The sequence below is a fragment of the Neolamprologus multifasciatus genome, chromosome 14 (assembly GCF_963576455.1).
Source record: "Neolamprologus multifasciatus chromosome 14, fNeoMul1.2, whole genome shotgun sequence".
Taxonomy (NCBI): Eukaryota; Metazoa; Chordata; class Actinopteri; order Cichliformes; family Cichlidae; genus Neolamprologus; species Neolamprologus multifasciatus.
In genome coordinates, this window is record NC_140452.1 from 39,487,445 (window position 1) to 39,504,025 (window position 16,581).

General features: G+C 40.3%; 1 protein-coding gene across 2 annotated transcripts; it reads right to left on the reverse strand.

The window, feature by feature from the left end:
* Positions 1-597: 597 nt before the first annotated feature.
* Positions 598-15,890, reverse strand: akap1b (A kinase (PRKA) anchor protein 1b). 2 transcript variants are annotated; one of them, XM_085130762.1, is made up of 11 exons: positions 15,739-15,890; positions 7,674-9,265; positions 7,208-7,329; positions 6,142-6,268; positions 5,849-5,976; positions 5,085-5,262; positions 4,525-4,675; positions 1,890-1,957; positions 1,648-1,721; positions 1,493-1,558; positions 598-901 (listed from the first exon to the last, which is right to left on the reverse strand). In XM_085130762.1, the coding sequence occupies exons 2-11, from the start codon at positions 9,238-9,240 to the stop codon at positions 839-841; spliced, it is 2,544 nt and encodes an 847-aa protein (XP_084986888.1). In that variant the 5' UTR covers positions 9,241-9,265; positions 15,739-15,890; the 3' UTR covers positions 598-838. The 2 variants fall into 2 exon arrangements, with proteins under 2 accessions (XP_084986888.1, XP_084986889.1); XM_085130763.1 differs by lacking the exon at positions 15,739-15,890 and adding an exon at positions 14,744-15,727.
* Between the last annotated feature and the right edge of the window lie 691 nt (positions 15,891-16,581).

Here is a 16,581-nt window from a genome sequence, read left to right on the forward strand (position 1 = left end):
GGGGGAGACTAAATAGACTGATTTTTTATTTCATTTGTTTGTTTTTTAAACAGCACCTCAAAAATCAATCTGTAGTTTTGTCAGCCAAACTGAACATCTCCCGTTGAGGAACTTGCATTGCCCCAAAGTAACGATCTGCTTCCTCAGATGAAAAATCTGGACCTGGACACCCCCCCACCCCACACACACACACACACACACACACAAACAAAAAAAAAATCCTGCCAACATGTAGAGCAATCATTCAACCGCATTTTGTATGGTAGGTCATTTATGATAATTATTTGGTATTGCAAATCAGTTTCATGGAGAAAAACAAAGCAAAAAGCAACAAGGTAGTTCCTCTGTCCTTGCTAAAGGAGACCAGAGAGAAGTCCGAGCTCTGAGGCCGCAGGGCCGGGTAGATTAGCTCAGTGCTCCCACAGGGAACACCGTCTGACCATCTCTACACTTTGCAGTGCTGTAAGCTTTTGTGTCCCCCACTTTCACTCCAGGCAAGCCAGGCAGCTTTGAAATGCACTAACCTACAGATGACTACATTAGACTGATGCAGGTACCTGTCCTTTCACACTCGACCCACTGTCAGTGTGCAAAAGGTTTTGTTTTTTTTTAAAAGACAAATTCCTTTCTCCTATTTTAACACAAGAACAAAAATGGAAGGCTGTCATATTAAAGTAGCGTTATGTTCTTGTTCATCATGTCCGTGATACCTGCAAACAATGTATTTCTTTTTAAAGGAGGGGAAAGAGGAGAAGGGGCAATAGCGTGAGAGGGAATTTTTGTTTTAGTTTTTTTAGATCAAGTGAACTGTTTGATGAAGTTGAGAGACCATGCAAGTTCAAAATCCATCCACCCAAACACCCAGGCCTCTCTCTGCCAGTGTACGGTTCACAGATATAACCTGCAAAAAGAAGACCAACAGTCAGTGAATCACTACAGGTAAAACCAATTCAAGATGCCTTATGCATTTATGTGTGTATATTGTGTAATATCAGTAATCATCTCTCTCTCTCTCTCTTCTACGTTGTCAGTGTTCTGATGGATTATCGGATGATTTAAAGAAAGTGTTTGAGACCAGTCATTTAAAGAGATCCCAGTCTTTAATCTCTGGGGTCTTTCTAGCTGGGAACAACTCAAAAAAAATCAAATACATGAAAGAAAAAAAAAAAGAAAAAAAAAGATACTTGTGCTTGCTGCCTGAGGTTTTGGGCATCAATTAAATAAGCATCATTGTCACCAATTTAAAAACAAAAACAATTAAAAAACAACTTTACATTTAATTTAACTTTAAATCAAGTTTTCATTTTAAAAAAAAGTGGCATCATAGCAGTGCATATTTGACTATCCCAGACTATGCTGGGGAAAGAGGGGAAGAAACAAAATGATCAGTGACTTACGTCTTAAAGGAATAGGATTAGAATCATTAATTAAGATATTAGAGGTACAGAGGTAACATGAAAACAGTGGCAAGGATCCAAGACTTATGTCATACCTCATCTCCAACCATGTTCCACAGGTGGACCAGCGGGAGGCCTGTGTTGTTATCATAGCTGGAGACCTACAGCAAAAAAACAAAACAAAAACACGCAACTTAGTAATGCCCAACTTTTCTACATTGCAAAAAGTCACTGAGAATGGTGGTCTCACCTGCGCAAGCAATGGGGCTCCTCTGGTCATTTCCTCCAGCTCTGATGTGGCCTCAGCTGAAAAACGATCCTCTCCTGATCACAGACAATTTAAACACATTTCAGAACAACACTGCAGGTATCCTTCCAGCAAAAGAGTATCTGCAGGTTTCATAAGGCAAAGTTTATACTTTGTTTTAACAAACTGCCACTGACATTAGGTAGGTACACCACTATCTCCCCAAAGACTTTTCCAAACTGTACCTGGTAGTGGTGCGATGTTGTCGAGTAATACTTCAGCACCTTGAAATGGTAGTGTCACAAAGTCAGACCTGGAAAATAACAATGAGCAGACTTGGACGAGTGTATATACACTTTGCAGTTTAATAAATATATTTTCTTCGACTGTACTAAATGATAACGTGACCTTTAACACTAGCTACACTGACTGTCTAACTTATAAAATTATTCTCAATATACTTATTTTGTCAACTACAACACAAAACAAATTCTGCTGATAATCTTCTTGAATTTGCCTAAAAAGATTTTTCCCCACTAGCAGACCTTTACTCAAACAGCTAGAGACATTTGTAGGAACTCCTTGTATATCCAACCACAGCAAACAGTCTAACTACAGACTGACTGATTCGGAAGACAAACATTAGGTTTGGCAGATTTTTCTCACTCCGTCGCACACACGCACGTCATGTATTATTCAGTTATGCTCTGCTCAACTTTGGTCATATCAGTTGTGTTACTGAGCATTTATGCTTCAGTAAGAAATCCATGCTTTAGCTACATTGTAACCACAACCCGCTCTTAAATCCTACACCGCAACCTATTATGCAGCCTGATGTGCATTTCTTAACTACAAATTGCCTCAATGCTGCTGACCAATCTGCTCCATACCCCTGAAGCTTATTATGCATTTCTGGTTACTTTCAGTTTTTGAATTATATCAATGAGAGTTCTTGTATGTTGCTTTTCTACTCTGAGCACTAAAAGCACTTTACACAACTTGCCTCATTCACCCAGTCACACAAGCACTTTTTTTCTTTCTAAGCTTTTAGTGCTTTCTATCCAACATTCACACGCTTTCATATTCTGACGGATGCATCAGAGAGCAACTTGGGATTAGCATCTTGCCCAAAACTATTTGGCATGCAAACTGGACCACCAACCTTGACCAGATGGCCTAGTGGCCACCCCCAAATATTACGAATAATAAATTAATGTCTCCATAAGCCGCTCCATGAACCACCACTTTATCATGGTGGAGGGGTTTGTGTTCTAGTGATCCCAGAAGCTATGCTGTCAGGGGCAAGTTGCCCCCTGTTACTGTTTCCCATGGCAAATTAGTCCTGAGTGGAGGGTCAGACAAAGTGATTCAGATAACCCATATGCAACACAAATTAGGGTCCAGTGTCCCTGCACTGAAAACAGGTCTGTATCCTCTCAACGACATTCAAGGGTGCATAGGCGTTTGCCCACCCAGTCTACATGAGTTTCTTTGACCTGGAAATGGCATTTGACTGCATCCCTCGGGGTTTCAATGGCAAAAAGCTCTCAAGGCCGGAGGATTTCATCTTCATGTTTTGCACATAATGTGCTTCTGTTGGCTTCACATCACCTCCAAGCCCTAAACCATGGCTCACAGGCGGAAAAGGGCAAAGACTGGAAAAGTGCCCCATACGGGCCAGGGATGAGTTACTATCACTTGGTGGAGGATTTCAAGTATCTATGGGTCTTGCTGACACTTGCAAGGAGAGGGGAACATTTCCTTTAACGAGTGACCGGGCTCTCCCTTGGAGATCGAGTGAGGAACTCTTTCATTCAAGAGGGGAAAGTAGAGCTGCTGAAAGGACACTGAAATGAGCCAGTTGAGGTGGTTCAGGCATCTGACTAGCATGCCTGCTGGATACCTCCTAGGTGGGTATTCTGGGTATGTTCTACTGGGAGGATTTCCTGGGGCAGACCCAATACTCACTGGAGAGATAACATCCCTTAGCTGGCTTGGGAACATCTGTGTCTGACAATACAAGCTAGAAGAGGAGGTCGGGGTGAAGGAAGTCTGGGCTTCTCTATGACCAAAATCCATAAATACACATAAAACACTGGGACACAACCACAAGGTAATTAGCAAATAATGCAGCACTGAGTAGTGTTGTCCATTTATGTAGATTCACTCAGGCTCTACAAAGTTTTACTTCAGAAGTCTAACTCAGGCCTTACAACCTGTTGCCAACAGAAGTAGAAAACCCTCTGGTGGATAAACTCTGCAACATCAACAACCATAATCTTTTGTGCACCTTTATTTATTTGCCATTATAAATGTGGATATATACATACAACTAATACCCAATGGGCTAACCTTACCTTTCAAAAACTCCTTAATTTCAGGTTAGGGCATTAGAAAGTTCAAGAACTGAGTGTGCCCCACAGCAGAAAGTTTTGATGTGGGAGAGTGGGTCATCTACTAATCAGAACGTTGGCATTTTGATTCCCAGCTTCTCTAGTCTGCATGTTGGGATAACTTTCTGCAGCAACTTTACCTTGCAAGAGATTAGTTAGTTTCTCGCTGACTTTGGCATTAACGCTTCACTACTTAATTCTGAATCAAATAAAAAGGTATTACAAATACCAGAATCACACAACAACTAAACTGTCTGATCAGCAAATGCTTTGTTTGGGGATGGGAGGAAATCTACTGGCTGTTCCAGTCTGCATGCGTAATATCTACCAAGTTGCTCTTGAGTCGCGTGTGCGAATGTTAGATAGAAAGCACTTAAGCACAGGAAAAAAGTGCTTGTGTTAGTGAGGCATGTTTTATAAAGCAAACACTCTAAATGACGCCATCTTAGAATACAAGTTTTAATACAGTGAGATCTCTTATAATAACCTTATTTGCCGTAGTGAGTCAATCTTAACTCTGTCATAGCCTCCATAGTCAACGTATCTGATCTCCACTTCGTTCGATTCTTTGTAGAAGGTGATGACCTGAGCTCTCCACCAGGCTCCTTCAACTGCAGGAGCTGCACAGATCACACCAACTGGATTACAGAAAAGAGACAAAAAACAGAATAAAAGCTAAAAGTAGCTGAATGACCTTTACCAAATTAGCTTGTTGTTCATCAACTGCATGTGACAATTAGCTTATTTCAGCCATGTATCAAACTGGGTTACTTTCATGTAGAAAAAGAAGAAACAAAAGCACAGGGACCTTGTTAGTTTACTAAAAATGCATTTGCAATTTAAAAAAACTAAACAAAACTTGCTTAACTAGAAAAAAAAAAAAGCTGAGCTAAGTGAACTACAGCTTCACTGATGCAGTGAAGATTATTTTAAATTAACCATAAATTAAATGTCAAAGTTTCATTAAAACAACCTATAGTTGCGCATGTTTACTAAAACTTTACACATTTAGCAGTATCCACAGTACAACTAAGCAACTAAGCTTACTTTCAGCAGGTGAGGGCAAGGCAGGGGTGCCTGGCTGTGAGTAGCAAAGGAACATCTGCTGGTCAAGGCTTCGCAAGGCATGGTACGTGGGGTGGGTGTGTTGCTGGACAAAGACGTGACCAGCTGACACGATGTTCACCACTATCACTTCAACTGTGACTCCACTTGGAAGGAGAAGCTGAGAAGACAAATATCAAACAAATGTTGGTCATGCATAAAACTACAAACAACTCTCTCAAACCTTAAAATACATTAATCCAGTCTCATTTATATTTTACATCAGCATACCCAAATAATTCATCACTCTCTAAGGACTTAAAACACTTTAGCTTTACTACTTTAACGCTAGGAAAAATGTATGATAAAGAATAAGTATGATTCTAGTCCTTGTAATACATCTGAATCAAAATATTCTTATTAATGTTAATAACTGGTACCCCTCAGCTTCCTGGTAGACATGCCTATGGTATCAGTGTCAAAATCCTATGTTGCCTTGTTCGAGGTTTCACATTCACAAGAGTTTCAGAGTTTGACCTTAAGCCTTGAGGTCAGGGTCACTGAGATTCAAATTTATACAAGACTTTTAGTAGATACACCTGTGGTATCAGTTCGAAGCTCCTACATCGCCTCGTTATCGAGTCATCGCATTCACAAACTTGGGTGTCTTTTCCACATGCTTGCTCGACGGAGTGACAATATCCCATCCGCCTTACAGTGGAGGGGTAAAAAAGAAAAGTATCATTAACACAAGAATTTTTCCTCACCCATGAAGTCATGGGAAGAGATGGTAATGTAAGTGGAGGTGGTGGTGCAGCATATAGATTGTTGAGGTCCAGGTCTTTAAATTTCTTCCCAATCAACGACAGGGCTTTGTCAACCTGCTGCTGTGTCCCTAGAAAAAGATCAAGCAAGGTCAAATTTTACCACTAGTCCAAACGAACAAGAAAGAAACAGGAGTTTAAAACGCTTGTGCTTTTCTCCTATGGTCAAAATCACATTTGTTCACAAATCTCTAAAGAAGATGGAAAGATGTGGGGACAAACTCCTCAGTACTCACCTTCTATGTGACAAATCTGGAACTCCTGTGTATAAGGCAAGGTAGAAATGTAGATCTTTGCTCCAGAGTTCTGCTTTAGGAAACTCACATATCGACCTTGCTTTCCAATAAGCCTCCCTACAAGATGCTGGTACAAGAGGACAGGTAGAACAGACAATACTGAGTAAACAGGACAGTTCCTTTAAACCGTTTAAATGAACATTTAATCAAACCCACTAGCATGCTAGTGGGTTTGAAGCCCAGTTTGTTTGCTAATGTTAATGTCAGAGGATATTCAGAATTCTAATGTGATTGTAACCATTAAAAAAAGTTTTTTCCCCTTTACTTACGGTCCTGAGTGGTCCAACATTCTATTCAACAGTTGGCTGCCAGTTGTTGGGAACATTTGTTTCAGTTACTGGTAATTCCATAATAAGCAATTTTTTGTACAGTAATTTTACTATACCCAATGAAGCCATGTAAAAGTTTACCTTCATAAAATTACAGTACCTCAAAGTAGATAGGCATTGGTCAAATTTGGTGTTCGTCCAGTGAACCTGATTTTTACAGCTATTCTTTCATTACATCTTCAATACAGGAGCGAACCACCAACTCCAAGTGTCACAGTTATGTCAAAAGCTTGCTATACTTCTACTTCAAAACAAAAGTATTTTTATTTCTTTACATTTATATTATATTTTTTAATAAAATATTTCAAAATATTCCTGATGCTGATGAGAAGAATCGCCAATATGGACAGGCATTTACACGGTACTTGTCTTACAGGCCACTCATTCAGACAGGATTTTATTCTATATGCAATAAAAAGTCATCTACCTCACATGTGCCCAATTAACCAAACAAGCATGTCTTGCAAAATCCACTAATCAGGGTCATATTTAAGTTGTTTTCTTATGAATGCATTACAATTATGAAAAGTAAATTTGCCTAGTTGTAGAATCATGATAGCCTGCATACAATACTGACATTAACATTAACATTTTAATTGAGTAGTGTGAGGTGTACAGCGTTGAAATCATGGACAAAATATATGGTTTTGTATTTCACATGAATTGTCTTTACTCACCTTTGGTACCTCAATCTCCCAGATGATCAGCCCAGTGCTTGAGGCAGCATGGTTGCCCTTACTCTCTAGGGCACCCATAGTGCATCCGCTATCCACAGAGTCCATACTGTTTACATCAGAACCTGGCAATGGAAACAATCAATCTCAGCATGACAGCATCTGAATTTTCAGATTCCCGGCATCATCAGTTTTGATCTTGTCACTGTCCTAATTTACATGTTTGTTAACAGGCATCACATTCTTGGGGACTTTTTGACCCACTGCTCAATAACCGGGAATACACTGCAAAAAAAAGGCCAAATGAGCCTCTGTGTGTTCCGAGTTATGAGTTTGTGTAACAAATTACTACTAATACTTCATCTGCTGATGTACACCACATTTCTTAACTCACTGTTATCATTCTTCAAATAAAAAATAAAATAGCTATCATGAGAAACATACCAAAGTCAGTTAGAGAGAATCTCACCTCCAGATTGATCCGTCTCTACTTCACATGTCCCATGAGCTCCATTCCTTACACCTACTGCATTTAGCCCCTTTATCTCACACGCTGCATCCAAAGAGTCTTCTTCAGTTGCAGACAAAACTAAGCCCTCTGTCAAACTCTCAGCCTGCACCTGGCCCTGTGCCGCTTCTCCTGCGGAGAGGTCTGTAAGCTGGATCACATCACTTTGGTTGTCAAACATGCTGCTTTGAAGATCCTCGCTGCTAATGCCATCCTCAGAGTGGCAGGTGCTGCAGGCCGAGTCCTCGGCCAGCGGAGCAGCCTCGTCACCTTTTAGTTTAATGTTCAACACAGGTGAGGTTTGTGCTTCTTGGGGCAGCTGTGTTGACCAGTGGCTGCTGTGAACAGCATTTTTCTGATGATTTATGTGACTGACATCAACAGATTTCCATACTGGAGACGAGGAGCAGCCATTAGGCACTGCTTGCGCTTCTTTTTCTGTTGCCTCTCTACAATCACAGCCTACCTGAGAAGGGCTTGTCGAGAGATGATGGTGTTTCTGTGTTGCTATGATTGGCTCGAGCTCTGGGTATAGTCCACCACTACTGCAGTTAGGCAGACTTTTGTCCACAACCTGGCAACTTGTGACACTAAGGACTTCCTGGGTGGCAGCTGAGATGACCTTAGTTATAAGTCGAGCAGCAAGATCCTCAAGATCATGCTCCTCTCCAGGGCTACCGTGTACCAATATGTCCTCTGGTGTTACTGCTGTTGTGTTCTGGACAATACTTAGGGATGTAGAGGCCAGGACTGGGTCAGTGGGTGTGCTGGACAGAATGTGTTGGTGAAAATCCTGCACTGGTGGAGGTGTATTCAGAGAGTCTGCTTCTGATGGGTCCACCCTCTCTACATTGGATGCATGCTCATCCCAGCCAATCATTTCATCTTGTGTATTATTAGTGCTGTGGTTCTTTGCAACTTCCCCCTCCGGGTCTGGTCTCTCTGCACCAGAAAGCAGCGATGTTGTGGGAAAGGAGCTGGTGACTTTGGTAGACTGATAGGAAAATGTGGCTCTTTCTAGATCAGATACTGGATCTTTCACTAGGTTGAGCTCTGTTCCCAAGGCAAGTGACAAGCTCCTCTCTGGGTCTTTACGGTCTTTTGATGATACCTGTAAGCTGTCATCTTTATCAAGTGATGGCAGTGCTGACTGTGGAGGCCTATGGACTCCTTTTTTCATTCTCTCAGAATTACATGAAAACTTTTCAGAACTTTGTGCCAGTGACGCTTCAGTGTGCTGGAAATGGATCTGTGAAATGTTTTCATGTTGTGTTCTCTGGTTACTGGCATTTGGAGGTCTGTGAATGGGGCTGTCTGTGTCATTTGTGGGGGATACAGTGTCTTTCTCCACCAAACCATTGCTACCATCGGCTGAAGATGTTTTAAGGTCTGTAGTGGTTGGAGTTCCCTCAGTCCTGTCATGGTTGATGAGCCGCTCTCTCTTTCGTGAGATGTACCACCAACATCCAATCAGTGCGAGTACTCCGGGCAGTGTATAGGGTACAACAGAGCGAAACCTCAGTGGCATTTCCTCAAGACACTAGCAGCTACACCTGAAAGCCACAACAGCACACAAACATTTGTATGAGGAACATTTCAAGCTAAATGCAACTTCTTACGGATGTGTGAGAACCATGCTTTTTGACGACAGGCTGATTTAGAAAGGAATTCTAGTCAGAAATTAAATTCTAGAATTCCTGACATTAAGAGTTGCTTGAACACAAGTGGTAAATTTAATGTCAACCTTGAAATGTATTTTGATTCACCGATTACATTCCTGTTTGATGTTCAACTTCTATTCATCTAAATAACCTCTTGGATGTTCCAAGAGAAGAAAAGGGTACAAGGTCTTTGTCGGGGGAGGTCTAGTATGTTTATTATAGTAATTTTATTGGTACTACAGCCACACTATAGCTATGAATAAATGGCTATGAGGTCTAAAGAGAGATGCAAATGATGTCATGCTTAAAAACAAAACAAAAACCCAAACCAAGCCCTTCAGAGTGACAGCATAAACTTTAGGAAGTATAGTTTTAACAAGCTCTGGATAACTGCAGCTGTTCTGTTATCCTGTACAGCTGTTACAGTTTCATCCGACAGCTTTGGATGTAAACTACGCAGTCAATTATTGCATTATGTAACTAAGCAGTGGATGTAAAGGGCATTTGCAGGTGAGTTTAGCTTTCTGCTCCTTGTAGATGACATAATTATTTTCCTCCTGTGGCATAAACTGAAATCTGTGGAGTATAGTGCAAGTGGAGCCGATTAGCGTTGACTAACTACTGAGAAACAGATTAGACTCCCCTTCCTATTCAGAGCTCAGATGTGATAAATTGTCACATTAGAAAAGAAGACAAGTGTTGAGCTATAAAACATTAAACTCACAGGTTTACAAGAGTACTCATTTTCTGCCAGTATTTCGCTCGTGACAAACTACCCGTCTCGGTTATATCCTGCCTCTGGCTCCACAGCAGCCAGGATTGCTTCAGTCCTCATTTGACAAATGGACAGAGGTCTTGTCGTATTTGCAACAATATTGCATTTTGTTCTATTTTTAATGGTGCCCTCGGTCTGTGCTGTAGATGACAGAAAGACTGGAGCAGCCTCCTAGCAAATATGAATTTCAAAATCCTATGTCGTCTTGTTCTCAAATGATCACATTAACAAGATTTGGCTATATGCTTGCATTCCATCATGGACCTGCCACTCAATCTCAATTTGTAAATAAGATTGATCTGGTTCCTCTTCCCTGCCCATTATAACTCAAGTGAACCTCCAGTGCAAGTGGAATTCTTGCTTTTTGTGTTTGTTTGTCTTTTGAAAATGCTGTGCCGAACTGCAACTGTTAAATGTGAATGAGGAATTCTATTGTCCCATTACTGAGGTTTCATTTAAATCTTTACAAAACGGCAAAGACCAGGCCCAGAGGGCTTCCCAGACATGCTTTATAAAACAATTTGGAAGAAACCATTCCTACTTGGAATACTAAAAAAACTCCCAACCCTGCCCAGGCTTGTATATTTTTTCAAAGTACCAGATTCATTATTATGCACATTGGCTTGTTAAATATCTTCAAACTTCTGTCAGTTACTGTCCAGACACATAGAAGCAGTTTTACCCTCAAGCAGCACTCCAAGAGTGGAAACGTCCACCTGGGTGTTATTTACTTTTAGGGAATAGTGTTGCATTTTGTTTTAGTTTAATACATTTTTTTTTCCTTCTTAGACATTTTGTGTGCAATAATATAATTTTAAAAAATAACAGGTAACATGACTTTGATTACACAGAAATTTTGAAGGAGTAGGTAATGGATAATAGGAATGGGTGAGAATTGCTAAGAATTTAGTTTATTCTGGTAGATTCTGATTCTCTCATCTATATCACTCATTGATTCCTTAACTGGGATCTCATCTTCTTTGCTTTGACAGTGACCACCATATCAACAACATTACATTCCAGCAAATAAATTGCACCAGTTAACAGTATAAACCTAGGCTAGGCTAATTACACCAGCACTGTTATGAACACACATTTATGACCCTTCTCTAACATTTAAGTATGAAAATGAAGCCGACAGCACAAAGCAAAGTTAAAAACCGGCACAAAAAGACTTTAAAGCAATCATCACAGTGATTCTACTGTAGAAACATGAAAAGGTAGAAATGGAGACCACTGTTTTCCTACTCTGACAGGCCAACTTGAGTCAGCTGATTGTAGTGCAAGTAAAAATGGAACCAATAAACGGGATCGACAGGAAAACAGACTAACAATTCTATGGAACTGGACTACTGAGAACCAGTTCTCGATTCCTATCCCCAATAATAGATATTGATTTGTAAACTCGCCACAACTTGACTCGGATCCACTGGTTTTCCATTGGGTCTTGAAGTTTGGACCCGGAAACTGATAATAATGTCAAACTCCACTTCAAACACTGCAGCATCACAGAGTTACAAACTGTCTCAATTCTTTCATCTTTAATAAAATAATCAGTGTGGCTCCTCTAGCGGGTGTAAAAATTAAGTTTAATTTATGAAGTTTAATGGAGTCTGAAGTTAGCAGTAAGTTAGCTTGCTAGTGTCTATCTAAAGATTATATACCATGTTCTGACTGAGGGATTTCTGAAAAATTAAACTATTATTTCTGTCATTTATGTTAAAAAACTAAACAGTAGTGAGGTTTGTAGTGTTACTGAAGTCAACTACCTGGCATACAATGATGTGCTACGTGGTTGCTAGGTACGCAGCTATGGTTAACATAATATAAACACAGTGAAGCTGGAAGATGACTGCTAACTTTTTTCACTCCATAAAAGTTAACATGACCATTCCCAATGGTTAGGGACAAATGCAATCGCATGGCAGGATGCAGTAAACGGGTCAAACTTTAGTCAGATGAACAACTGAGAATCCAACCACAATATGATGTTAGTCATTAATATACTGCTGCATGGGCAAAGGTTTTTAAATGTGCTGCCGATGCAAAGTGGTAATAAAAACTACCAGCAACCCAAGCGCATTGCTGCCCCAGACAGGTCAGGAGTGCAAATTGAACATCATTTTTTCTGTTTAAATTTAAACCTGCCATGGTGGCTTGTCTATTGCTCAAATTTACAAGCCACTTCATAAATTTACCTGCATTTTCCCGGTGGTGGGTGCCAATTTCCACCCCTGAATACAATGCATTTTTGGGGTCAATCTTTAAAAAAAAAAGAAGAAGAAGAAGAAGAAAAAAAGGCAAATGTGAAATATAAAAATGAGATCAGAGGTCAAATGTGTTGGATCAAAACTATGTGATATTTAGAATCACTATTTACCAGTATAATTTTCTAAATGTTGCCAATACAAACACAGAAGTAGAATTTTAAGCATAGTTTTAAAGATGAAGCATTTTATGAAAGGTTGACATAATGAAAAGTTGACCTTGAAGAAGCAGTCAAAGGTCCAAAGTAACATATTTGGAAACTTCATGTTTTCGAGGTGTCCCTTTCTGCAAAGATTTCAGTCAGAACTCTCATACCTTGTTCAATGTAACTGAAAGGGATAATGCTCCGAGTGTTGATAGCTTTGTTTTGGATGCAGGGTTTTTGACCAACTCTGTCCTTTTAAAAAGAACTTAATGGCATTCACAGCTTGGCCAGAAAGCTAATGCTGATAAAGTGGCAATCCTCAGCATCACCTACCTACTTATACAAGGTGGAATAGGGGGTCCTTTATTTTATTAAATTTCAGGTTAAAAGAGCAAATCAGTCAAATCATTACCAAGACTGCCTATGGATATAGACAATGGAATGGAGTAAACGTTAGCCACCTCTGCTACCTGGATACATGCATGGAACTTGCATGAAACCCAGTAACAAGGTGGCTGGCACAGTATACAGGAACATGTGTGCAGAGTGTGGCCTGGAAGTCCCAAGATCAAAATGGAATATGCCCCTCAGGGTGGTTGAAAATGACCAAGCTAAAATCCTGTGGGATTTCTAGATACACACAGACAAACTGGCGATGGCTAACCAACCAGATATATTACTAGTGGACAAGCAGAGGAATAAAGCCATAGTAGTACATGTAGCTATACCAAATGAAAGCAAAAATCAAGAAAAAGAAATACGTAAAGCTTGAGAAATGCCAAGGGCTCAGAGGGGAGCTAGAGAATAAGCGAAGGATAAAGGCAACAGTGGCCCCAGTGGCATTCAGAGCACTTACAGCAGTGACTCCCAAACTGGGCGAGCGGTTCCAGCAGGTCCCAGGAGTAACATTCAAGATCTGTCCAGAAAGGACCAGCAAAGATGCTACACATGAAGCTCCCAGGCTTTATGTGTAGCTTTTATGTGTTGCTGTTAAATCCAAGGACAACACACTCACCATATAAAGGTCACAATGGAAGCAACAAGCTGTCAAATGAAGAGCTGTCCTTACAAGTCAGACAAGTCTTTATTGGTTCCTTTCCTGGCCTTATAGTCAAGACTGTCTACAAACTGTAAAATCGTCTCTTACTGTGACCTTGGCTGTTCAAACAGGAATGATAAAACTATTTTACATGTTATAACCCTTACGTCATGCCAGCACAGACAGACTGGTGTAAAATTATTATGTAGCCTCAAAAGACCTTCATGCCAACAAGTTTAGTGTCACTTAATTCCCACCTGTTTGCGTTTAAACTTTAGTCTTCATGTCATACATTTTCCAATATCCCTTTAATCATTATCATGCGTGTTAAATGAACCTTTGGACTCACTGTCATCACTAAGAAAAATTAACAATGAACGTGACAGTTTTTACATAAATGAAAACCAAATTATTTTATGTAAACAAACGTGAGTTACAAAGCGAATTACAGACAGATCGGGATATTAATACGGTAGGCTGTCAAGTATTGCATGCCCTGTGGCCAAAAGTCAAGACCTTACAGGAGCCACGCTGCTACGAACAACTTTAAACTTAGGTGGCGTTGATAGTTGCTACAGACACATACCAGTCCAGTTAACATGTGACCAAAGCCCCAGTGATGTACAGAAGGTGCGCCTCAACACCCCAGCTGTCTTTCAGCAACGACTCAATAAATGCTAAAAGCGTTCAGCTAGCTATGTCTTAATACTACAACTGCAGGACATTGTGTAGTTCCCAATAATGATAGTGGTGATGCTTTCTGTCCCAGAAAAAAAAAAAATAAAAATAAAAAATAATAATAAAAACAAAACAAAAGCGTGGCGTGTGGTCATTCACTCCATCGTCACACACCGGCTAACACAATTAGCTAGCTAGGAAGTACAAAGGCCACAATGTGAACCTTCATAGATAATTCTCGAAGTTTAACGTTACATGACTATATGGTAAGGAGAAATGAATTCGTTGTGATACCAAAATACCACTTTCACTTGTGACTCAAGCGATTCATTTTGTCTTTATAAGGTTATCCCTCACAGTTCTTTGCATTAGCCAACTAAAACCTAAACAACCTTCGAAAGAAGCGCAAAATTATATGCTTAGACCCTCATAGGCAGGCAGCAATTTATAACAACTTTAACTTACGATACGCTGACAGGTCCTTTTTAATGCCGAATTTTTTCAGATTCTACAAAATATCCAACAGCGAAGTTGTGCCCCGTACTAAAGTGAACAACCTGCAGCCAGTAATATGTTAAATCCCATATAACAAATGCATATAGGGAGTTTGGCACCGTCTGGGACGAAATCGTGTAGCAGAGATGGCTGTGACCTAATGCAAACACGAAATACAGCATGGCTGTTTAAGGAGGCCGCAGTGCAGGATACAAAGCATGAAGTTAGCTACCTAGCAACCACAGTGGCTTTGGTGTTGATGAAAATTAACGCTAGCTAAACATGAAAAAATATAAGCTAATGGCACGTTCCCTCCACTGTATTATTTTTAGACTATGTTGGTAGGTGGCTACATTATTAAAGCCACTTCAGAGTTTCATATCCCCGAATTGCAGACGTACTGGGCCACAACATAAAGCTGTGTGATACATAGTCGTTAACTATACCCAACTGCACCAACGAGGGGGAATCTGTAATCGATGCAGGGGTAAAGGACATTTGAAGCCAAAGACTGTCAATGCCCCGCATGGGCCTTAGACCTTCATGCTAGCCTGCTAGCCGGCCTGGCGACAATGACTGCCAACTGTGGGCCAAAATGCATTTATTATTATCCGAGAAGCAATGCTCCTACGTTGGCACGTGCACAGCTCAACAAAACGAAGCAAGTGCGGAAATTTAACTTCTACAACAGAAGCTACATGTGCTGTTCTGAATGGCAAGTTAGGAGGAGTTGCTTTGTAGGCTAGTTTTTCAATGACATGGGATCACATGGTGACACAATAAACATTTGACGACCCACAGAGAACAGTAGAAATGCCAGTGAATGTTTTTTTCCCTGAAATATACTCAGATAAATGTCAATGAAACTGAATCAAGCAACCATGTACGCATTAAATAGAAAACTAAAAGCTAACAGTCTCTTTTTCAGTGTGCCACTTCCTTCACGGACTAATTATTTTACTTACAATGTTTTTGGGTCCTCGGTACCGCAACGATGATAGCAACACTAACAACGTGAGCTTTTTGAAACATACGCTAGTGGAAAGTCACACTCTCCTCCCCACGTGTTTGACAGACCAGTACCAGTCCTAAAAAAAAAGAGAGAGGAAAAAAAACACGCAGACATAACAGCTGATCAATTCTCGCGATACTCTAAAGTTTAAGCCGCTTGGAGTCTTGCGTCAACTGAGAATGCAGTAAAGGTAAACGTTTCTTCTGTTAAGCTCATGCAGTTTCACAGGTAGATTTCACATCATCCTGGTCACTTTTACTATAAAAAATACGAAAAAAAAGAACATCCGAGTACAGATGGGACAAAGCACCGCGTTCATATAATTTTACTATATAAATGAATGCCATCACATTAAGGCAAAGGTCACGTTAGAAATAGCACAATTTTACAAACGGAAGGATTTGCACCTTGTGTGATAAGTAAAATTAAATTGGGGCATGTCTTTTTAATACAATTTTCTGCTGGACAACCTTGAGTCATGGCATTTATTTATTTATTCATGTCACTTTACATGGTTGCAGACCAAGAACCTTACAGATCCAACAGGACAATGTGCCCCCCCACACACACACACAGCAAAGCTGCTCAGAAGCAGTTCTAGGATCAAGACAAAGAGCTCAAGGCTTTGACCCAGCCTTACAATGTCCCAAATCCCTTTCCAATCAAAGACAACATTACCTGGGCATTATGCATTAAAGTTAATGATCAAAAATGCAGATCTCTCTGTTATTCAAGCTGAGAGAAAGAGAGAGAGTCGTGCTCAAATCAACTGCCCTTACTCAGACACACCTGACCA

Excerpts from the sequence above, each read along its gene's own strand:
- akap1b (XM_085130762.1), bottom strand. The coding sequence starts at position 9,240 with ATGCCACTGAGGTTTCGCTCTGTTGTACCCTATACACTGCCCGGAGTA. Across the intron at positions 6,269-7,207 it reads GGGAGATTGAGGTACCAAAG|CATCTTGTAGGGAGGCTTAT; the intron begins GTGAGTAAAGAC and ends CTCTTGTACCAG. Across the intron at positions 902-1,492 it reads GGAACATGGTTGGAGATGAG|GTTATATCTGTGAACCGTAC; the intron begins GTATGACATAAG and ends TTCTTTTTGCAG.